This window comes from Mustelus asterias, chromosome 13 (genome assembly GCF_964213995.1).
Source record: "Mustelus asterias chromosome 13, sMusAst1.hap1.1, whole genome shotgun sequence".
Classification (NCBI taxonomy): Eukaryota; Metazoa; Chordata; class Chondrichthyes; order Carcharhiniformes; family Triakidae; genus Mustelus; species Mustelus asterias.
Window position 1 is genome coordinate 87,743,570 of NC_135813.1, and position 24,413 is coordinate 87,767,982.

General features: G+C 40.3%; 1 protein-coding gene across 1 annotated transcript; it reads right to left on the reverse strand.

Annotated features, from left to right (window-relative positions):
• Positions 1–651: 651 nt before the first annotated feature.
• On the reverse strand, positions 652–21,687 carry LOC144503162 (catechol O-methyltransferase-like). The gene is made up of 6 exons (XM_078227668.1): positions 21,483–21,687; positions 20,262–20,544; positions 15,169–15,362; positions 12,728–12,859; positions 4,447–4,669; positions 652–1,026 (listed from the first exon to the last, which is right to left on the reverse strand). Exons 2-5 carry the CDS (start codon positions 20,542–20,544, stop codon positions 4,490–4,492), a joined length of 789 nt encoding a protein of 262 aa, XP_078083794.1. The 5' UTR covers positions 21,483–21,687; the 3' UTR covers positions 652–1,026; positions 4,447–4,489.
• Between the last annotated feature and the right edge of the window lie 2,726 nt (positions 21,688–24,413).

Genomic DNA, 24,413 nt, shown 5'->3' on the forward strand with positions numbered 1-24,413 from the left:
TTATTCAAACGTTTAAACAAAGGACCTCCTCTTCTGAGAATGCAAATTTTCTAATTGACTTCATATAAGATTCTGCAGTTTTGTCGGTATTTGATCAGGTGGAAAAATATTTAGTCTGCAGTAAATTGTAAACCATTGAAATCTTGATTGAACTTGTATGCAATGTGCAATTGTCCCAACCACCAAACCTTTGTCCCCTGCATCAATGCAACTGCCCTTTCCCATTAATTTCATCCCTTTGGCCATACTCAGGGCTGAACCAACATATTCAAAACTTGGTAGCCTGAGTTGAACTATAATCCCATGTTTTATCATCAAGACCATTCATAACATTGCCCATTTTTGCAATTGAAATGTAAACATGAATCAGTCACCTTCAGATTATTATTTGTTGTGATCACATTCCTTTGCACCGATCCGTGAAGTACATTGAGATATTTCTTCATATTTAAGGTCTCAAGTAAATTGTGGTGGTTGTTCAAAATAGTAAGAAAGGAATCTGTTGCTCATGTGTACCATTTTGAGGAAAGGGCAACTTGAAGTCATACATTTCAAATGAGGTAATGGGTTACCTGGAGAAATGGCATCTTGCTGAGCTGAGTTAACATGTTATATGATGTGTGTGTCCGTAAAAAAGCATTTCTGTAAGTTAACTTTGAAGCTGCATTTATTATAGATTGGAAAAACTTACATATACTTAATACAATTGAGAGAAGAATTTTAACAGCACATACGACAAGAGGTTAATTTCAGTTGTTGCTCTTTTTGCTTTTCCCAAGTAATTCGCACTTCAGTTACTTTTCACTCTTAAAATTTTAATTTTAACCCTCTAGAAATGTTACATAGTGTAATGTTGTGTACATGTACCTCCAACAAATCCTTGATTGAAGTTCTTCCCAACAATACTGAGGCAATGACACCATTTCACCTATCCGATCCACTTACACTGGCTGTGCATGGTGATTGGTGCCTTCTGAGGAACAGCAGAAACTTCAGTTCACACAATGTTTTGAAAAATAATAATGTCTGGAAAGGATATACAAAATGAATAATATGGTTAATGGGGCAATTTTTAAAATCCAATTCTGTTTGTCCTCTGGAAGTGGGTGATTCATGATCAGGTACTGTTGTCTCCACACCAGAAGTTATGTGCAAGACTGTGTGCCTTTCTAACCATGGAGGGGCTTTCACAAATGAACCTGATCTCAACATCCATGGGTTATATTCCAATTATTCTGTGTAGCCCTTCACTCTGAAGCATAGGCTATCACTGGAAGGCCTGTATAAAAGTATTTGCTGATACTGTATAGAAAAGCACATTTTCTGCAAATAATACATTTCTCTCATTTAATTTGATATTGCCTTTCTGGTTAAGATGAGTACCTCCCCTAATCTATAAAATGAAAATCCAGCTAAGTATTAACGTAGTTATGTAACATTATTTGTATTGGGTCAGCCAGAGAGAGATTTGCACCACAATAAAAGGTTAATGTCATCTGCTTTGACATAAACTTCACTTTCCTTGTGTCCCAGTTGCCACATTTAACCTTTGAAATACACCTTGTGACTCTAGACATCTTCATTTGGTGCTGTCACTCCCTTTTGCTTGGGTGAATCACTTGTAAACAAACTTTGACCAAGGACCAATACATTGTGATTGTCACTTATGATTTTGGTAAGAGCAATGCATCTTCATCACAATTCAAGAATCTCATCATAGTTTCAACTAAAACATCCTTAATGTTGTTAAAAGTATAAAACCACTTTCCCTTAACAGTATTGATTTAAACTGGGGCATAATTCTTAATTTGCCATTAGCACCCCTCTCCCCATCCCTAATATTAAGGCTGTTTTTCTTGTGGGCTGACATTGCACTTGTAAAGTCCCTCGATCTTGTCAGACATCAGAGCTTGGGCCCCATCTTGTTTTTTTGTCATGGAAGAGTTCCTAATCCAACATCCATGAAGCCAATTGTTGAGCATCTACCACCACCCTGACAGAACTCGAGAGGCCAAATTTGGGACCAACCTTGTTTTTGATGATGTAGTACCACACTGGATTGCACATTTACTGACCAAGGCACTGTAGGATCAAATATTTTTGGAATGTCAAGTTTGTGATCTTAAAAAATCAAACCATGTAATTTGGCATAAGGATTTGAACTTGTGTATGTTGTGTACTCTGTTGTTGCCAGAAGTACAAGTTTAGATGAGGTCAGTTTGTTTTGTTTTTGTAACCCTTTATATTTTTGCAATTAGGGCTGTTTTGCTCATTGGCAGCCTCCAAAACGTTGAATGGCACAGATTGAAGTGCCGTCCACACCAGAGAGCACAGGCAATTTCATGAAACTGACTTTATCTGTGGAAATAAAACTAAATTGCATTCCTCTGAGGACTGCTGGGTATGTATTACTCTGGATTACTTTGGATTACTTTAAATTCTGCTTACAGATTCGTTTCCTCAAGTGAGTGAGCATTAATTATCTTCATAAATGGATGTTGAAATCAAAGCAAACTGCATTTTTTAAAAGTCAAAATTGAGCAATTATTTTATACAAAAGTAAAAGAACTTTAAAAGCAGAGATTGTTATTAATTTGCAGATGATTCCTTCACTGTTCTCTTAAATTCTCTATGATGTTTTGGCGATTTTGATGTTGGATTTTTAAAATCATTTTTGTAAGTTTGTGATGGGTTCCACAGCCACTTATGGTAAAAAGAGGTGATGCACAGTGGTCCTTGTACATGAGCCACAAAGTTAATGTGCATGTACATCAAATAATTAGAAAAGCAAAAGTAATTTTGGCCTTAATTACAAGGGGGATGGAGAATACAATCCTATAGAACATTGGTGAGACCACGCAGGAGTGCAGTGTACAAATTTGGACATCTTGCCTTAGAAAATATGTACTTATAATGATGAAAGAGATTGAGATTCTCTGGAGTTTAGAGGAATGAGAAAATTGCAATATAAAATTCTTGAGCTTGCCAGAGTACATGCTGAGAGGCTGTTTCCCTTTACTGGTTGTTTAGGACTAGGAGGGCATACGGTATTAGCCATTTGGGACTGAGTCGAGGCAAAATTTCTCATTTGGAGAGCTGATGCAGACACAGTAGGTCAAATGGCCATCTCCTGCACCGTAATGATTCTGTGATTCTTCAGAGTTGTGTGGAATTATCTTCCTGTCTGAAGTCAACGATACTCAGTTGTTGAGTCATCAAAACTAGGATTCAATAGGTCTTTACAAACTAATGGGATTGAGAGATGTGGGGATAGCACATGGAAAATATGTTTTTATGTTCTTATTCAGCATTAAAAATAATTCCAGGAGGGGATTGCTGTCAATGGAAGATGCATCTTCTCAGCTTAATATTTTTAAATTCCAGAACAATCTGGTTAAAGGCTGCGCCATGGAGACCAACAGACTAATGCTCTATTCAGCAAGGAAATCCACTAATGTGATTCTTACGATGCTGATATTTTACCCCAGACTAGAACAACTAGGCTCTTTGTATGGATTATTAGTATTAACAAAATTCATCAGGAAATATTGAGAGTTTCATTGGAATTTGCAATCAAAGATCTATACAATCTAGAGAGCAATTCAATAGTAATCCAAGCTCAGCTATAAAAACCTACTGATTAATACCAGGAAATTGCCTCTACTTCACAGGAACCTTTTGACACAAATAGAGAACAACCCTCCTCTTCTCCCCCATCCCTTCCAATTTTTTCCCTTCTACTAAATACTCTGACCCATTGGGATTCAGTTCCACTGGCGTTGGCAGCCTTGTGTGAGCCAAGGGAGTGAGTGTCAGCAGGTCATTTGTGAATGGAATCGTGGCCAGACCTTTTTACCAAGAATATTGGCTGATCCATGGCCTCATTGCTCTTTCTCTTTGTAACCTCTTTTTCATAACTCTGCACCCCTCTAAATCAAGTCTCTTGTTCATCTCCCACTTCGATGATTTTGAATTTCAATGCCATGTACATCAAAACGGCAACATAACTGCAGTTGTGATTAAATTTGCATTTCTAACCAAGCTGTTAAGTACAAATTCGGTCAACATGAGTGTCACCTACACCCATGCCCACCCCTGCCCCAATAGGCAAGGGTATTTAATGATAGAATGGCTAGGTACATAATTTAAGCATAAGGAAACAGCAGAAAGAGTTGCAGGAGGTACATAAAAGTGTGCTAAGTCTCTGGGTGGATTGCTGAAATGGTGTGATTACAAGAAGAAACTTGAATGAATTTTGGTGGGGAATGAGACAGGTTCTTGTTTATGAACACAGACAGCAAGGCAATACTGTGGATTAGGTGAACCAGATAGACAAAGTAACAGTTTCAGGCTGGAGACCATGTACAGATTTCACATGCACAGTACAATTCCTCACAATATTATAAAAATCTGCACAAAAGGAGAATTTGGATCACTTATCCTTACATAAACTCTGACACCTTAATTAGGTTCTTTGTATTTTCCATCTTTAACCCTTAAAAATAGCCTTTTCCATTCCGTCTCTCAACTTTGTGTATTCCAAGTTTGAGGCGTAGTGCGTGCACACATAGTGGGGATTGTTGCGTACATACTGGAGAAATTCTGGGGCTCCTGGTGCAATGACGTTGTCTGCCAGCAAAACAGTGCCCTTTCTCAGCAGACCACATTCCTGCAAGTAAAGAAAATAATTCCATAATTAATAAAGACAATATTATTTCAATTGAAAACTGTAGTGGCACCTGATCGATGAAATAAAATGCCTACTGGTAGATCTCACTTCTCTGCCAGGCTTTCCATATCAGTCAAAGAGACTTGTGCAGGATTCCAGTCCCTAGATAGATTGATTGATTGATTCAAGGCTGCTTGGTGCCACCCATACAAAGCACTATATACAATGAACATCACCTTTTATGTAGAGTAAATCAAAACTGAGTTAAGGAACAAATCTGTGACCTTGCAGGTCCATGTGACTCCATGCACCACCTTGTGAAACGTTTATACAATGCACCACAGAATTCTATTCATTTACTTTTAGATATAAATAAACACAAATGGCTTTAAATAGATCCTAAATCCCAAACTTTTAGATTTTGAAGCATGTATTCTAATCAAAAAAGTAATCCTGCCCAAAGGGCTACTGAGTGAGGGTTGGGTACAGACTGTTATCAACTGCGACATATTTGGGGATCTATCAAAATCAAGCTCTCAAATTCTGGAAACACAGCAAAGGTACTGGTGCTGATCTTTTCCTTCCCTCATCCTCCCTTGAAGGCATTAAATCCTCATTGTGGAACGTAACACCACTCTCCAAAACCACACCTGGTTGATTGTTATTGATGTTTTCGATCCTGCTGGTGTATAGGCAAGCTATTTGATTGCAGGGTACCTCATGTTCTGGACAATATTACCCCTCCACCAACATCATTAAAACAGACTGGACATTGCCGTTTGTAAAAGCTTAGCTGTTGCTTTTCCCACATCACAACACTAACTACACTTCGAAAATGCAAAATGCTTTGGGATAGACTGGAAAGTACAGCATAAATGCAGGACTTTTTTCTATGCCCATCCTGATCAGGAGCATTGTGTTTCTCACTCCCACAGTGTCAGCCCTCTACTAACCCCCTCCCACAGTGTCAGCCCTCTACTAACCCCCTCCCACAGTGTCAGCCCTCTACTAACCCCCTCCCACAGTGTCAGCCCTCTACTAACCCCCCTCCCACAGCAGTAATTGATTGGAAATAGCTCAGGAACCATAATAAGTTAATGTACATTAGAGCAAAGAATGTAGAAAAGATAGTAAACAGCTGTGAAATGCATTTTGATTCCCTGCTTTATATTAATTCTTATGCTGTGTTATGAACCCTGCTGATGTTCAGTGCGAGGCATGCCAGAACACATGCCGGTTCTTAACTATTTTTGTGATTCGGAAAAAAACATGAGAAAAGAGATACGACCTACTAAGGAAAGGTGTCAGACTTGTAAATAATCACACAACAAAATGTCTAATAAACTTCAAACACAAAACAGAAAGATAACAGTAAAGGACAACATTCACAATTAACTGCAATAATGGCGACCCAGGCAGTATAGTCAAATTAGCCCCCCTTCCCCCAGCCATCTAAATCTATCTACTTTTTTGTTTATTTATTGGTGTCACAAGTAAGCTTACTTACACAATTAAGTTACCGTGAAAATCCTAGTCACCACCCTCAGGCGCCTGTTCGGGTACACTGAGAATTTAGCATAGCCAATGCATCTAATCAACACCTCTTTCAGACTGTGGGAGGAAACCGGAGCCCCTGAAGGAAATCCACGCAGATATCAGGAGAACGTTCAGACTCCGCACAGGCAGTGACCCAAACCGGGAATCAAACCCAGGTCCCTGGTGCTGTGAGGCAGCAGTGCCACCGCGCTGTCCCCTACTTTCCTAAACTCTGAGAATACCTTCCCAAAAGTAACAGCCCATAGGTTTGAACACAAAGCCACATCCAGCAAATAATTACCATACAGGGCCTGTAGCTTTCTTTTGGGAACTGTTCTCTTTGTTTAGGGTAGAACAGTAAAGGAATTGAGGGTTATGGTGAGCGGGCGGGTAAGTGGAGCTGAGTCCACAAAAAAATCAGCCATGATCTTATTCAATGGCAGAGCAGGCCCGAGGGGCTAGATGGCCTACTCCTGCTCCTCGTTCTTATGTATCTTATGGGGTCCGACGCAGACAATCATCTGCTGCTTTCTGTTCTACCCAACAGCTTGATTCTTTCTGAGAGGGCTCTGCTTTTCACCTGGGTGTGGTTATGATCTAGATCCCTAGACTGCTAGTTTCCACTTTGCTTAACAAAGTCACTATTTCTATATATACTAGGCTAATCTACATGTCACATGTCCTCAGTGTGGCTAAATACCTATTAGTTCCCTTTTTATCCAACTCTTTTAATTTCATTCCAACGTCCTGATGTAAGAACTAAGCTCTCACTTTGATCTTTATTTAGTTGCCATTAGCATCAGCAGCATCCATATAAGAATATGTTTTTACATTCTATTATTTAACAACTAATGTGGGCAGAATTGGTTAAAAAATTGCACACTCAAATTGTATTACTTTCCCTCAATAGCATTGGATAAGGTTGAAGTTTAATGCTGAAGATGTTGCACTCTGAGGGTTCGCACAAGTGGATTATCCAATAAATCAGTTGGCAATAATACAACATGGACCTAAAGGGGTTGTTAGGTTAGAAGAAATCAAGGATTATATAACTGGGGAGGTGTAAAATAAGGAAATAGCTGCAGTGTAGCTAAGGGAATAGGTTTCCTTTGCTATACAAGATTGCAAGAAATAAGATATCCACAAGATTTTTATAACAGGCTATAATTGGGGAAGAACAAAGATAGAAAATGAAGATAGTGTAACGGGGCTTAAAGAAGCAATAGCCCAGCGCAGATGATCTAGATCTTTTATGAATGAAATGGACTTGCTTCCATGGCAGAACCTATCTCATGATGTGGAGATGCCGGCGTTGGACTGGGGTAAGCACAGTAAGAAGTCTCACAACACCAGGTTAAAGTCCAACAGGTTTATTTGGTAGCAAATACCATCTCGGCAGGGATAAGTTTTGAGCAAATTACTTAGTATCAATTTTCTCATGTTATCTCCTCATTCACTCTTATAACATTGAAAGGGGGGGGGGGGGGGGGGAGGTTTGATGGGCTATTGTTATATTTGGCCCCTCATGGCATTAAGTCATTAAATACTAGACATTTTTCTTTAAATTTGCAGAAGGTAAAAAGAACAGGGTTCAGGTGCTGGTGTTCCCATGTATCTGCTACCCTTGGCCTTCCAGCTAGTGGTGGTCATGGGTTTGGAAGGTGCTGTCTAAGGAACCTTGGTGAGTTGCTGCAGTACGAGTGGAAGTAGCACAAGAGACGATAGTTGCTTAATGTCAGGAAAGCTGCAGCTGTCAGTTGCCAACTTGGTGTGAGGCTGAGCAGAATATTCTAATTTGCAGAAATAAGCATTTCAGTGTCTTTCACTGCTCTTAAATTATTCCACCAAAAGAAAATTATTTAAACCCAGAGCAGAATTGTTTTGAAGGCTCTCAAAACCGAATCCGTATCCTGAGTGCTGTGACAGAGAATCTGTGTAAACTGATTAAAGCTAGTTCAGATTAATCTCTGAATAGAAATGGGAATGGATATGTTGGGTGTATTACAGAACAATGAATTACAGAATTTGAAGTCATGCAAAAGCGTAATGGAATTCGATCAGAGTATCTGTAACTGATTTATACTAAAAAGTAATAAAAGAATTGTCCGTTTCAATTAAGCCAGCACCTGGTAAATGAGCTTTGTAATTCTGTTGAGTAAAAATGATCGCGACTTTGCTGTCACTGTTCAATCTGTAGTTCAGGAATGTTAGCCAAGCATTTCCCTTGTAAACTCCTGTTAATGAAAGACCTTGCAAGTCGGATAGATCTCATCAACTCATGACTTAGAGATGACAAATTCATCCCTGGACTGTCACATATTTCTCTCAAATGGATTAAGTACGTATTTCATCGATGATTTGCTTCATTTGTACGAAGTAAAAAGATTTATTTTTAAATATATTAAATAGGCTGTGGAATTGCCCACAGTGAAGTAGAAGGTACACCTTTTATGATAGTGCAATTCTGCATTATGTACACTGTCTTGTCATACAATTGCTGTAATTTGGCATTGCAAATGCTCAGAAGTTAATCCTAACTATTCAGGTAGTTGATACTCTGGGCTTGCCCATTTGCTCTGGACCATTTCCAGCCCCAGCCATACCTTGACCCCATTTTTATGCTTGTGATCCACCGCTCTTTTCAAGAGGGTTATCCCCTTGCCTTGATACTCCCAGATGATGACTTGCATTTATACAGAACCTTTAGGATTGTAAAACCTCCAAATGCATTTTAAAGTCAAGCCAAGTAAGGAGATATTAGAATAGGTAACTAAAAGCTTGGTCAGAGAGGGTAGCTTTTTAGGAGTGACTTTGAGGTGAGAAAGGCAGTGGGATTTAGGAATGACATGCCAGAGCTTCCAGTCTAGGTAGCTGAAGGCATGGCACCAGTGATGTGCAATGAAAATTATGGATGTGCGACAGGAAAGAATTGAAGGATAGCAAAAATCCAGGGAGTCAGAGTTCTTTTGTAGGGCTGGAGGAGGTTAGAGAAGAAGGGAAGAGGCCATGGAGGGATTTTACCTGCACAAACATCCATGGAGACTTTGAAGGAGTAGACACCAAACATTTACTACTGAAGCTTTTGTCTTCATGGCTACATGGATGTATACCACAAAGCATCAAGACACACATTAAGTTTAAACTCCTGTTCCGATGAATTTGCATAGATGTAAAGTTGCTGATAACAGATTTTGGTAAACTGATTTAAGATTTATTAATTGATGAGTCAACTTTGTTAAAAATACGTTTTTCCAAACCTCCTGCTTGAGATATAAGAAAGACAAACCAATATCTAACACTGAAATGCAGATCGGACTGAATTGTCTGAGATGCTTGGGGCTCCCTCAGACTGCAGGTTAGACAACCCTGTCCAATTGTGCTTGTTCACTGAACTAAAACTTGCAGTGGGCAAGGAGAAAAAGCAAAAACTGCCAACGAAGGATTCAGCAAGATGGGTTTAAGTCCACATCGTCGTTCCAGGCAAGTCTGGTGTGCCAATATGCGTGCTTCCTGCAGCAGCCTGAGTGGCCACAGCTCAGGGTGGGTCTGTTCAGGCAGCTGCAGGGAACACACAGAGCAGGTCAATACAGACAGCACAGATGATTTGGACAAATACTTGCTTTTAACTGAAATAGGCTGCAACCAAAGCAGGAAAAACCATAGCGTTTGCAAGGGTAAAATGTCAACAAAACCAACTGAAGCTCCAGTTAAATTCTCCAGATTGAATCACAGGCTCTCAAAATAAATTTTTGGGGGGGGGAGGGAGAGAGGTATGTTCCAGGGATCATTAACATTGCTTTGAACTTGGAATAAGAATAAATATTTAATTCAGAATTAATGTTTGTGGATTTGTTAAATGTTAATTTTACTGGGAGTTTTCAGTTGTGGGGAAAATGAAAGGTTATGATTGAAAGTTTTAACATTGAAGAAATGATTTGATTGTTTCCTGTTGCACTCCAGTTTTGAATTGAAAGCTTTCAACAAAAAACAGTTTTCTGCTGGTTGATGCTGAGCAGAATCAAACAGCTTGGTTTTGATTTGTTTACATTTAGTTAATGAGATAGTTATGTTACAGCAGAGAAACAGTCCATTCAGCTTAATTAGTCCATCTTGGTCTTTATACTCCACCCGAGCCTCTTCCCATCCTCTTCATCCATCCCTATCAACATAGCCTCCTCTTATCTCCCTGCTGCGTTCATCTAGTTTTGCCCTCATCTCTGCCGTTTGCCTCTATAAATCCTTATTTTAGCTCAGCTAATCTACAGCTTTTGCCCGACGGACATTCATTGTTGCCAAGGTATGACACTTTTTGAGGCACTTGATACAACAATGCAACTTCTATACATAATTGAATAGGTTTTTTACACAAGTATTATCAAGGAAGAATGTAAGGGGGTGATGTTACGACCAGATGTGGAGAGGTGGAATGGCTCCCTTCTTTCCCGACTCCTTATTTGACTGCAACAGGAGTTTTTTAAGCCAAGGATGCCAAACTATTTACATGCTGCAACTATAAAAGACGCAAACTAACCGGTTCAAAAAGAGAATAGTATTTATTTTACTTTTCCTCAGCACCGTCCAAACCCACGATCGCTAGCATCAGGAAGGACAAGAGCAGCAGATGCATGGGAATGCCACCACCTGTGAGTTTCCCTCCAAGTCACTTATCAGCCTGACTTGGAAATATATCGCCATTCCTTCACTGTCGCTGGGGCAAAATCCTGGAATTCCCCCCCCCCCCCCACAACAGCACTGTGGTGTGTCTACTACATGGACTGCAGTGGTTTAAGAAGGTAGCTCACCATCACCACCTCGAGGATAATTAGGGTTGGCAATAAATGCGGGCTTAACCAGTGGTGCCCAGATCTCATTAATTAAATTTTAAAAACTAAACCCAGTCTAAGGAAAAGGTAATGTGATGATACTGTACCTGGGCTGTTTTACACTTCAACTCTGATTATGGTGCCAATTGTCTGCAACCAGCAGCCCACATGCTGATTAATGCAGAAGAATAATTGCTTCTAATTATTGGAGTGTTTGTTTCAAGCTGAGTTAATGCAGTTTTGTCAATGGTAGTTTATCCCCTGGGGTTCTAGAGTAGGATTTAATTAGTTTGATAGACAAGAAGAAAATTGGTTTCTGCCAAACTGAAAGTAACTTCTTGGATTTTTTTCTTAGGGGGGGAAGCTGTCTCACTTGACCTGTCAATCATTCCTTCCCCAACAATTCAAAAAGTGCTATAAACCCCAGGACACTGCAGTAGGCCCAGATTAAAAATAAACAAAAGGCACATTATATGACTATAGCAATAATAAAAGCTTGGGGCCAATAATGGAAAAAAAAACAGGTCTGCTTCCCAACTGCAGAAAACATTCTTAAAGTACATTTCTTAAAGGCACAGTAGTGACACAATAGTCAAAGTCATCAGAGGAGGTTCAAAATTTGCAAGTTAGATGCAGAGAGAGAGGGGGAGCCCACTCAGGGTCTATCTTCCTCCATGTCTCATTTGCATGCTGATCTGCACCAAAAATAAGGGCTTAACAACAATGGGTTGGCTGACTTGTCACATGACTCTCCAACTGCCCAGTGAACCAGATATGGTCACAGTTAGTCAACTAGTTGGCATACTTGATTAGAATACATCTGGGCAAATCCTTTCACAGCCAGGGTCCCATTATCTACTGGTTTTTTTTTGGTCACCCAGTTGAGTACCCTTTATCAATGGGGTAGGAGATGGCCCCTATTCATACTCTTTCAAAGCAAATCTTCTGGCACGTTCTCCCCATGTCTGATGGCATTTCCTCCCACAGTCCAGAGATGTGCAGGTTAGGTTGATTGGCCAAGTTAAATTGCCTCTTAGTGTCAGGGGGATTAGCAAGGTAAATACATGGGATTACGGGGATAGGTCCTGAGTGGGATTGTTGTCGGTGCAGGAATGATGGCCTCCCTCTGCACTGTAGGGATTGTATGATCCATTAACTGTGATTTCAAGCCATTGGAATGTGGATTTAAAAGCTTCAGTTTGTGGTTTCCTGCCAGCAAATTCATAGTTTTTTTTATAAAGCATAGCTTCATATGTGAAAATCTATTTTGACCTGTTCTGGGGGTTGTAGTGGTGGCATGCTGGAACCTCCAGCTTCTCTACATTAAAATATGGTGTGAAGATTGAGATGCCATTGGGTATGTTTGTATGCCAATCATATTCAATGTCCCGTGAAGCTAAGTTCTCAGTCTGTTTCTTAGTTTCTCCATTCTCATAAGTCACTGATTCCAGTTTTTCTAATTACTTGTAATCTCTGTTGTATTAAAATAGTTCAAATTAGTTTTCATAAAGATATTGATGCTCAAATTAAAATGAAATCAACTCCAAGTTATTGAAATGCACAAAAAACAATCTTTACTGAGACAATGTCTTTATTTCCTTGGATGATATTTATGCATTGAAGGCATATATTTCTAAAGCTGTCCTGTGCATATTTCAAGCTATATTGGCCTGGTGTAGAAGGAAAACACAGCTCTTACCTCCAGGAGTTGGGTGTCAGGTTGATATCTGTCCTTCCAATGATCAAGGAAAACAAAATCTAAAGTGTCCACCTCATATTTTTTCTTCAGTTGTGGAATAATATTTCCAGATGAGCCTTCCAAGATCTCCACCTTAGTTCATTGGACCAGGAGACAAATGATTAGAACTATTTTTCATTATGGGAATAATATGTTGAACTTGGCAACCGTCTGAATCCCTGTTTTGGAAAACACTTTCATCGTTGGCTACAGTGTCAGAGTATAGCAGTTCTAACCTGTTCCTCCCTTTAGGGCAGTGATGGGCAACCTAGCTTAGTGAATGGGTTGCATGAGTGGCCCTGCTAGGCTTGTTCACTAACTGTGACCCATGAATAAGTTTAAATACATGCTGAATGTTTCATAACGAGTATAGAAAATACTGAACCATTTATATATTAATAGAACTCTCCATCAAATTCAAATGGTAACAACAAAGAAATATTAACACTTTGGATGCAGAGGGAGCCCACAGCTCTCGCAGTCAATGTTGTGAGCCATCACTTCAATCATACGTGGGCGGAAATCAATGTAACATGGCAACTGCGCACGAGCAGCAGTCAACAAAATGTCTCCTGGGCGGCATTCAGAAGCCAGGCGTGGCCTCCAGGCTGCAAGTTATCCACTACTATTTTATGGCGATTGAGGCCTTCCAATGGCTGAGCGATGGGTCATCCTGGCATTCCTCTAACCCCATGGTAATGTGGCTACAATGCATACGAAGTACAAGATGCACTGCAGCAACTCACCAGTGCCTTTTCACACCGCCGCCACCTCACAAGTTCCACTCTGAGTCTCGCATCATCCCGCCTTGGAGCCATATCCCTATTCCTTGAATGCCATTGGGTTAAAAAATCTTGAAGTTCCCCTCAGACAGCACTATGGTTGTATCTGCACAACAGACTGTGACTGTTCAAGAAGGTGGCTCATTACCACCACCTTGAGGACAATTGGGGACCTTGCCCACATTCCGTGAAATTAATTTTTAAAACTCTGGCAAATCTAAATATGAGGTGGCAACCTGGTGAAGCTGCAACACAGGACTACTTGCATGCCAAACAACATAAGCAGCAAGTAGTAGACCGAGCTAAGTGATTCCACACCCAAGGGATCAGATCGAAGCTCTGCAGTCCTGCCACACCCAGTTGTGAATGGTGGTGGACAATTAAACAACTCACTGGAGGAGGAGGGTCCACAAACATCCCCAAACTTAATGATGGGGGAGCAGCATATCAATGGGGAAGATCAGGCTGAAGCATTTGCTACTCTCTCCAGCCAGAAGTGCCAAATTTATAGAAATATCAAAACATAGAAAATGAGAGTATGCCATTCGGCCCCTCAAGCCTGCTCTGCCATTCATTATCCCGCTTCTCCCCCCATATGCTTTGATCCCCTTCACTCCCAGAGCTATGTCTAACTCCTTGGAAACTACAATGTTTTCTGTGGTGGTGAATTCCACAGGTTCACTACTCTAGGTGAAGAAATTCTTCCACATCTCAGTCCTAAATAGTTTATCCAGTATCTTTAGATTGTGGCCCCTGTTGGACTCTTTCTCATTTCTCTCTCCTCCCTCTTCTCTCTCTCTCGCCCCCCCTTCATAGAGTTTTACAGCATGGAAAGAGGTCCTTTGGCCCATCATGCTACACTGGCCATCAAGCACCTATTTATTCTAATACCATTTTCCAGCACTGAGTCCATAGTCTTGTATACTATGGTGTTTCGAGTGCTCGTCTAAATGTTGAGGGTTCCTGCCTCTACCACCCTTTCAGACAATGAGTTCCAGATTCCTGCCACCCTCTGGGTGAAAAAGTTTTTCTTCAAATCCCCTTTAAACCTCCTGTCCTTGACCTGGTTATTGACCCCTCTACTAAGGGAAACGCTTTTTTCCCCATCTATCTCCCTCATAATTTTGTAGACCTCAAGTCAGATCTCCCCCTCAGCCGTCTCTACTCTAAGGAAAACAACTCAACTGTGCTTTCGTATTTTTTTTACTTATTGGCTTTAATCAACGTTCTCTTTAAATTTAGCTTCTGTGAGCTGCTAATTTTTTTTTTACAGTGCAAGATCCTTTTGAATTTTTTTGCGTGGACATTAACAGTTTCTAACTTGGTGCAAAGACTATATTAGTATATCCAAGGCCACACCGTTTCATTGGCCGTAATGTTTTTGGGGTGCTCTGAGATTATGAAAGGCACTATTTGCAAGTGTTTTTTATTAACCAAGCTCCTCATCCTTTGAGAAGATTTCCATTACCTAATTTTAAAACCTATTTTCTCTTTATGGAAGTTGGATGGTTATAAATTAATATCTAATCATCCCGATATCATATGAAAAAGAATTGCAGATTTTTAACAAACTATTGAATTTCTCCTTGTGGTTTTAGGAGACCAAATGAGATCTTTTACCTTGTCCTCAACTGCAGCAAAGCGGAAGATCTGTTTTGCAATGTTTGCATTGGCTGGATTGAACTCGATGGTCAGCAAGCGAGCACCTGATCTAAGCACACGGACCATGCGCAGGGCTGAGTAACCACAGTATGTCCCCAGTTCCAACACGGTTAATGGATTTGCCTCCTCCAACACTCTGTCCAAGATCGCACCTGCATATAAATACATAACAATTACAATACAGAAACAGGCCATTCAGCCAGTCAACCTCTGTTGGTGTTTATCCTTCACCTGTTAGCGTTTATCCTTCACACAAGCGAATCACTCTGATCACGTTAATCCAGTGTTCCCGTTCACCTTCAACCCCTTTCTTTTATGCAGGTATCAAATGAAAAATGTTAAGTGCGTCGACACAACTTCTTGCTATGGGTTACTTCTTTAAACAGGCTAGGCAAGTAAACTGTGAGCCACAAGTTACATTGAGCTTTCTTTCATTTGTCTCAGTCATATCTTATTTTTGTCGCACACCAAAAAAAAACTTCTGAAATCTGTTACTGAAGAATTCCAGCTGCGATTATTGGAGCGATTTGAAATTGGGGAATCATAGTTCAGTATTCTTTCTTTGCAACTGTGCATTCAGTTTTGATCCAGCTCGCTTATTTTGCACTTCTTGGCAAGAACCATGACAAATAGAGTAATGTTGTGCCTGTGTAGTGTGTCCAGCATTCATGGAAAACCTTGTTTGCAAATAAAGCTGTATTCATCTGCCAGCAATTCTTTGCACCACTTACTGACCCCAGAGCAAGATAATCAACTGCCACACTTTTAAAGATTTGAGAATTTCTTTGACAACTAAAATAACCTTTGGAACAAATTTGGTGACTCTCTTCAGGTTATTCTCTGGTTCCCTTTGCTTGAGTTTTATGGTTGGTCATCATTGGCCAGGAGAGGATAGGATGGTTTGGACTATAGACATTCATAGATGTTACTTAGGTGGATTGAGTTGAAATAGTGTCATGTCCTTCAACATATTCTGTCTAAGCTTTCTATGCCATCTAACTAAACCCTTTGCTATTGTGTAGTGTGGAATATTCTCAGCCAGTTCATGAGTGTTTTACTGGATTTTTCTGCTGAATTTGTAATTAACATTGCCTAGTTTTTCATCACTTTTCTGTGCTGAAGACTATGACTCATGAAGGGGTATACCCCTGTGGGTGTCAAGGTGGTCATTGTTCATATGTGAACTTAAAATAGACAATTTGATTGCGGGAGACCTTTTAATTTTCAATCAAAGTCCAAACATGCACACCTTTCAGCAAATGGAACTGGATAATAGTTATAAGCAGGAACTTTAGTTGAATTCCTTTTGACCGACTCATCCCATTGAAGCCAATTGTATGATCATAGGTCCCATTTTGGCCATCCTGAAGAGATCAACCAACTAAGCACAGACATGGAATCGTCCCTCCTTGCATTGCTTCGATCAGTACTGGAATGTGATCCAGTTTTTTTTTCCCTTCATAAACTACTCCTGTGAAAAGAAATGCACTCCACCATAGGTTGTGCGACAAAGTTCTGTTTGGGATTTGCCCCTCAGGAGCAAGTAACAATGTAGACTTATGTGGATGTACATTATCCTTGCTTACTTAACACACTTACTATGAATAATTTAATCTTATTTACAAACGCAGACTTGCATAATGATGCCCTAAATCGATGTTTGTACTTTATTCTTTCTGTAAAACAATTTTCGCAAAGTATGGTGGCATCAAAGGATAAATTATTCTGTGATCATATCAGTTTTTATATATTAAATTTGGCAGGCAATCTTCAATGTCCCTCGACTCAGTCTACCCAGTAGATAGCTACCATGGTAACTGACAGGAACACTGAACTCAGCTCCACATTTCAGTTTAAGTACATTGTCTTCTGGTATGGTTCATTTATTATTTAAGGCATGGACTCCACACAGATTTTATCACTGAATCCAGAATAATCTGACAGCTCATTGATGTGTCTGAAAATCCAAAATACTTTGACCAAGAAAGGTCACATTCATCGCACACCAAAAAAAGACTTCTGAAATCTGGTACTGAAGGAACTTATTGTCAGAACCCCAGCTGCGATTTTGATTCCCCAATCAAACTTGGGGAATCACAGTTCAGTATTTTTCATAGCGATTGTGGATTCGGTTTTGATCAGCTCACTTACTTTGCACTTTTCTTGGCAAGAACCATGACAAATAGAGTAATGTTGTGCCTGTATAGTGTGTCCGGCATTCACGGAAAACCTTTTTTGCAAATAAAACCATTCATCTGGCAGCAATTGTTTGCACCAATAGTTGGTGTCAACATGCCTGCCTGAGCTAGAGCCAAGATGACTTGGTCAACTTATAGCATCATGGAATCGTTACAGCACAAGAGGCCATTTGCAAGAGCAAATTTAACTTGTGCCATTCCTCAGCCCTTTCCCCGTAGCCCTACAATTGTTGGCTTTTCAGCTGCTTATCCAATTCCCTTCCGAAAGCCATGATTAAATTTGCCTGCACCACCCTTTCAAACAGTGCATTCCAGATCACAACCACTCACTGCTTAAGCATTTTTTCTCATGTTGCCTTTGATTCTGTCCTCTGGTTCTTGACCCTTCTGCCAATGGGAACAGTTTCTCTCTATCCATTCTATCAAGATGTCTCATGATTTTGAACAATTCTACCAAATCTTCCCATAGACAAAGAACTGCAGCTTCAGTCTTTCTATATAATTTAAGCCCCTCATCCCTGATTCTCAACTTTTTTGCACCTCCTCAGCCACATGAGGAAATATCAGACAGCTTGCGCCTGTATTCTTGAGTTTCAGAAGAAAGTGAGGTGATATGATTGAAACATCTAAGGTTTTTTGAGGGTTAGACAGGGTAAATGTTGGGAGGATGTTTCCACTCATGGGAGAGTGTCGGACCAGAAGGCATAGTCGCATAATAAGGGGGTGCTCATTGAAGATCGATTTAAGAAAGAATTTCCTCTCAGTGGTGAATCTACGGAATTCTTTACCCCAGGAAGCTGTGGAGGCTGAGTCCTTGAATGTTTTCCAGGCTGAGATTGATAGGTTTTCCATTAAGTAGGGGAATTAAGGATTAGAGAGATAAGGCAGGAAAGTGACCTTAATGTGTGTTAGATCAATCATCTTATAAAATCGCAGAGTAGGCTTGAAGGGCTGAATGGCCTACCCCTGTTCCTATTTCTTATGGTCTTGTCTAATCTCTTCTCATTGCTATGCAGGGTTGGGGCACCATGGTATATTCTTAGTTGCAAAGGCCATGAAGCTGGCAATCCTAGTTGGGAAGGTCATTCATCTATAAAAGTAATATTCTTGATTGGGTCTGTATTTTTCAAATGCTCCCTGCTTTGAGGAATAGGAAGGAATAGATTTTGTCCAAGGATAAGATGGGGCTTTAAAACAGAAAATGAGAAACGGTTAACCTTTTGGGTCTGGTGAAAGGTAACAGACCTGAAACGTTAATCCTCTTTTTCTCTCTCCATTGATCCTGCCAGGCCTGCTCATTATTTCTAGCATTTTCTGTTTTTTCAGATTTCCAGCATCTACAGTATTTTGCTTTTGATAAAATAGTTGTGATGAGATGATCGAAACTTCTGATTTTACTTCCTCACTTCTCTCTCGCAACTTGAGGCCTATCATCTCAAAAAAAATAGTTTCAGGATTTTGTCATCGAGGAGCTCTTTCCAAGATCATCATGCTTTTGATCTCTCCAACATATGTGAGCTCCAACATCAAGTATTTAAAAATACTTTGTTGGATTGTGAAGGGTTGATGTTCCGAGAGACTTGGGTGCACTTGTACAAGGTGCAGCAAACAATTAGGAAGACAAATGGCATGTAGGTCTTCCTCGCAAGTCAACTGCAGTACAAGAATAAGGAAGTCTCGCTACATTTGTATAGGGCTTTCGTGAGACAACACCTGAAGTACTGTGAGCAGTTTTGGTCTTTATGTCTAAGAAAATAAATATTTGTCTTGGAGATGTAAAGTACACTAGATTGGTCCCTGGAATGGGAGGCTGAGTAAATTGGGACCTATACTCTCTGGAATTTAGAAGAATTGAGAATTATTTCATTGAAAGTTACAAGATTATGAAGGAGCATATTAGGCTAGAAACTGAGGAGTTACTTCACCAAATTGGGTTATCTGAAACATGGGGAACACAGCTCCAGGATAAATGGTTGACCATTTAGGACTGAGATGAGAAATGTCTTCATGGAGTGTTATGAATCATTGCAGTTCTCTACCCTAGAGGTTTGTGGATGCACCATCATTGAATATATTGAAGAATGAGATAGATTATTGATATCTCAGGGAATCCAAGGATATGGGGAGCAGGTACAAAAGTAGAGTTGAGGCTGAAGATCAGCCGTGATTGTATTGAATGACAAGAACAAGCTTGAGGGGTAACATGGTCTAACTCTTTTCCTAGTTCTTAGATTCTCATTTTCTTCTAACTTGAGGCTTGAAGCTCACTTTCAAAGAATGGTCAAAGCTTTATGTCAATGTGGATCCCAATCCTGAAATATGCCATAATTAAAATGCAAAAGAAAATCCATGCTGCAACAAGTTTAATGCGTAGCGCAAATCCAACAAAGCGGTGCATCAGTATCTTTTCCTCTTGAATAGCCCATTGTTTTAGAGAAAACTCTGAGCTGCTAATATCTTTAATATTTTGTTTGAGGGAGAAAATGCTTGGCGACTTTTGAGCCATTCAGTATTGTTTTAGAAAGGAGTGAATTATAACTAAATACAAATGTTAAATTAAGTTCTCTAGAATACTGTTTTGCAATTTAATTATTGCATTTTACAAGAATAAAGTTATATTTTCCCATATGTCCCTTTTGAAGCACCTTTGATCATACTTTTACATTGAAGGCACTATATGAGCTATAGTTACCATTATATTCATATCATTTAGAGTTTGGGCTGCACCACATTTCTGGACAGGTGTACAAAAGTTCAACACATTTTGAGCAAAATGAAGTCCTTACTGCCAAAATGTGCTTAAATAGCAGGGGTCAGATCTGATCTTAGATTATTTTTCAAATAAAATTTTACCTTTTTCATCCCCTACATTCATTGCCCACTCCTTCTCCCTGCAGTATTTGTCAATGTTGTCCACCACACTCTTTGCATCACCTTTCACAGCATTTTGCAGCACAAATTCTAAAATTCTCTCCTCTTTGCTTCTTCCGGTTATGAGCTGTGTCATTTTCTCTTTCAGGACGGTGTGCCAGAAAATTGCAGCTGTGCTGTTGTTCCGAACCAGGATAGGGAACAGTAGGAGAAGGAAAAGTAGACTTGCCACAAAGATGCCAAGGATTGTGAGATAGTCCAGCATCTAGAGAGGGTAAAATACACAAACTACAAATGTGCACAAAAGGAACAGGCTTGTTCCAAATTAACAATATTCATTAAATAATTATAATCTATCACCAAGTCAAGTCCAGAGATGTGTGGGTTAGATAGATTGGCAATGCTAAATTGCCCCTTAGTATCAGGGGGACTAGCTAGGGTAAATGCATGGAGTTATGGGGATCAGGCCTGGGTGGGATTGTGGTCGGTGCAGACTCGATGGGCCAAATGGCCTCCTTCTGCACTATAGGATTCTATGATCACCATGGGCGCAGTGGCTGAATTCAGTTACCCAGTCCATCCAATTGTACCATCTCCTGCCCTGATTGAAATCAACTGGCCCTGCATTCACCAGGAATTGAATGTGGATTAATATGGCTTCATCAGACACTGAAGTGGTTGAGAGGGAGCTATGAATGATCTACTTGTAGTTGGACTGTATAGTATTACAGTTCCTGCAGATGCACACACAAGAGTAGCAGTTTTCTGCCACCTATTTCGGTCCTTGTCAATGCTCGCCTGGTGACTATTAGTTTAAATAGTCAACTTGAATCTTGTATATAGAAATTAATAGAGACCAATAGGGAGAGAGAGCCAAAGGTTGCAAACTCTGGCCATGTTTCGGGAGGTTTCACCACATGATATCCCACCTCCAACAACCTTTCCCTCCCCAACAGACTTCTAACATCATTTGTTAATATTTTGATAACTAACTAAAATGAAAACTACTCTCAATTAATTAAACATCCCCAATTATTTTTCTCCTGGGTTGCCATCCCTGAAGACTAATCTTCAGTTTGTGGGCTCTTCAGGACAATTCTGGAGAGTTGGCAACCCTCAGATAACCTCAACATCTGGCCTCTGCAGCCAGATTCTGAATGAGTAAAGCAACAGATTACGAGTCAGAAGAATGGCGTTTCTTACCTATGCTTTTTCACCTGGTGAAAAGCCAGCTTTAAGCAGTGATTTTTCTTTGCTCTGCCAACCCTCCCCACCCCAGCAGCCGAATGATTAATTGTTCACACGTTCGCTGTAGATTGTCTATTCCTCGTTCCAGACAAATCTTTCCCCTCCCCTGCCAACATCTCCTTGTTATGCTGCCTCTTGGATTAAACAAAGTACGTTGTGTTTTGTTTGCTCGGTGAAGGAGCTGGTGTAATGGAAACATGCTTCCCGGAACATCCTGTTGCCACGGAAACATTCTGAAATCCCACTGGCACTAATAAATAACAACACGCCCTTACGGAAATACCGAAGTGCGTTTTTGAACAGTGATCTCTCAATTGTAATTACATTAATCCTAAAATGAGAGTACCTTTCAACGAATAATCATGTCAAAGATGTAAGGACAATCAATTAAGTTGTTCATTTATCTTTGCACCCTGAATGATGAAAGTTAAATTCTAGACCTTAACTGTAAAACAGATTTATCACGGTAATAACAGTGGAGTATAGGATTACACTTAAATTACATTCTTCATAAAGAAAAATAAATGTACAGTTTAAGCACCTGTACTTAATACAGGAAGTTACATTTACAGCTGGTAATTACCTTTTGTAGAAGCAGAATTGTTCAGTCCCAGGCACCTTGTTGAAAACTAGCTGGTTTATTAAAGATCATATTTGGGTCGAGTTTCTGAATGCCAATCACACACGATTGCATCATTCTACATTCACTACAGCTGACATCTAGAAAGCGTTAAAAAGGTAACGTTTGACCTTTTCTACTGCATCGCCCGTGGGGGAGGGAGGAGGGAGCATTGCTTTGTTTTAGTGTCTCAGATTTATCTTTAGCCTTGCTTTATACTTCAAATTGTAATTTTATTTTTACCTTCATCCAATTCTCATCTTCTGAAGGCACTAAATTCACAGTGTGTGGTTGCAGGGAGAGTTTGACTGCTATCTTTTCCTGCAGCTGTGCACCCCACTCTCCGCCTTCGCCAGCTGGTCCATCACACTTGCCCCACATCAAACTGGCTGCACCATTGTGGCTAAACACTTCTTCTCCCCTCTTCTCTCTTTCTCCGCCCCCCCCCCCCCCCCCCCCCCCGAGAGACAACAAGGGGGGGAAATCCTAAAATTTCTCTCTCCAACCCCTTGAAATGGTAGAAAGCTGTCCAGGAGATCACATCGACCCAGTATCACCTTTGATGAGCAAGTTACCGGCATAGTGGTTAGCACTGCTGTCTCTCAGCGCCAGGGACCCAGGTTCGATTCCCGGCTCGGGTCACTGTCTGTTTGGAGGTTGCACGTTTTCCCTGTGTCTGCATGGGTTTTCTCCAGGTGCTCCGGTTTCCTCCCACAGTTCAAAGATGTGTGGAGTAGGAGCATTGGCCGTGTTAAATTGACCCTAGTGTCGGGGTTAGTGGGGTTACGGGAATAGGGCCTGGGTGGGATTGTGGTCGGTGCAGACTCGATGGGCCAAATGGCCTCTCTCTGCACTGTAGGGATTCTATGATTCTATTCTATGATTCTGTGAATTGCCAATTATTATCTTTTCCGATCAGGGAATGGAATCTGGGGGTGACCATCCCAATTGTATCACCCACATTGTTACCATTTTGGGGGTTGAATCTGTCATCCTTTTGATCTGTGAGACTCAGCCACACTAACTTCATCGATTGAAGCATCAGAGGAACCTTTTACTGAAATCGCTGAATTTGAGGGGAGTGGTCATTCAGCCCATCGTGCTTGTGGAGGCTTTTCTATCAGTTAGTCTGGCTGCCTTTTTTTTGTAATAGCCTGACAAATATGAATACTGATACAGTTTGTATCTCGTGTTTTATGATTACTTTTATATTCAACCTTGTATTTATGATCCTTTTTCACTTGGGAGGGCTGTTCTACATAAATCATTTCAATTAAAGAAACTGCCATGACCAGTAGTTAACAACTGTATAATGCAATACCAGAAAGATTTACTATTGATGTTTAATATATTTCAAAGGCTTGATACATAACTTAATATACAATGGCTCACAGTGGTTAACATCCTCGTATGGTTTGATATTATTACTAATATCAAACCATACGAGGGTGTTGACCATTGTGAGCCATCGTATATTGTAAAGTAATTGATGATATAAATCTGCAGGATGAGTACAAGACAGTAGTTGGATCGAGTCCAATGCTCATTACAAAATTCAATCTTCCAAAAAGCATGCGCCAGATAAAGTGGCAATAGAACCGAGAGAGGAAGGATTTTTTTTACAGTAGTGCATTCTTATGACCTGGAATGTAATGTCAAGGATAGTGAAACATAGAAGTTAGAAGCAGGAAGAGGCCATTTGGCCCTTTGAGCCTGCTCCGCCATTCATCACGATCATGGCTGATCGTCCAACTCAGCAGCCTAATCCTGCTTTCTCCCCATAACCTTTGATCCCATTCACCCCGAGTGCTATATCCAGCCGCCTCTTGAATACATTCAATGTTTTGGCTTCAACTACTTCCTGTGATAATGAATTCCACAGTGAAAACAAATTCAGTACAAAATTTGAAATGGAATTTGAGAAGTACTCGTTAAGGAAAAATTTATGGGTCCTTGGGGAAAGGGACGGTGAATGGATGCAATTGGATAGGTCTACTGAAGAGCTGGCACAAGTGCAATGGACATGAGGACCTCCTGTGTGCTATAATTCCAAGTATTGTGATTTTTAGTTAAAAAAATTACTGTGCTATATGTCCAGAAACAGCTCAACCGGAGTGTTGAACAATTCAATCAGTTTTGATGGCCTGATTTTGACTTCATAAAATTGTCTCTGGGTGGCAGTCTCCTGTACTGTTCATCATCTTACCAGAATCCTGGGTTTTAAGATTGAACATCTCTCTCTCCCCTCACATCTCTACATCTCAGAA

What these genes read in the sequence shown, in the direction of transcription:
- LOC144503162 (XM_078227668.1), bottom strand. Translation starts at nt 20,544, where the DNA reads ATGCTGGACTATCTCACAATCCTTGGCATCTTTGTGGCAAGTCTACTT. An exon ending in GAATGTAGGGGATGAAAAAG is followed by an intron (nt 15,363 to 20,261) that starts GTAAAATTTTAT and finishes ATTTATATGCAG; the next exon opens with GTGCGATCTTGGACAGAGTG. An exon ending in CTGACACCCAACTCCTGGAG is followed by an intron (nt 4,670 to 12,727) that starts GTAAGAGCTGTG and finishes CTTTACTTGCAG; the next exon opens with GAATGTGGTCTGCTGAGAAA.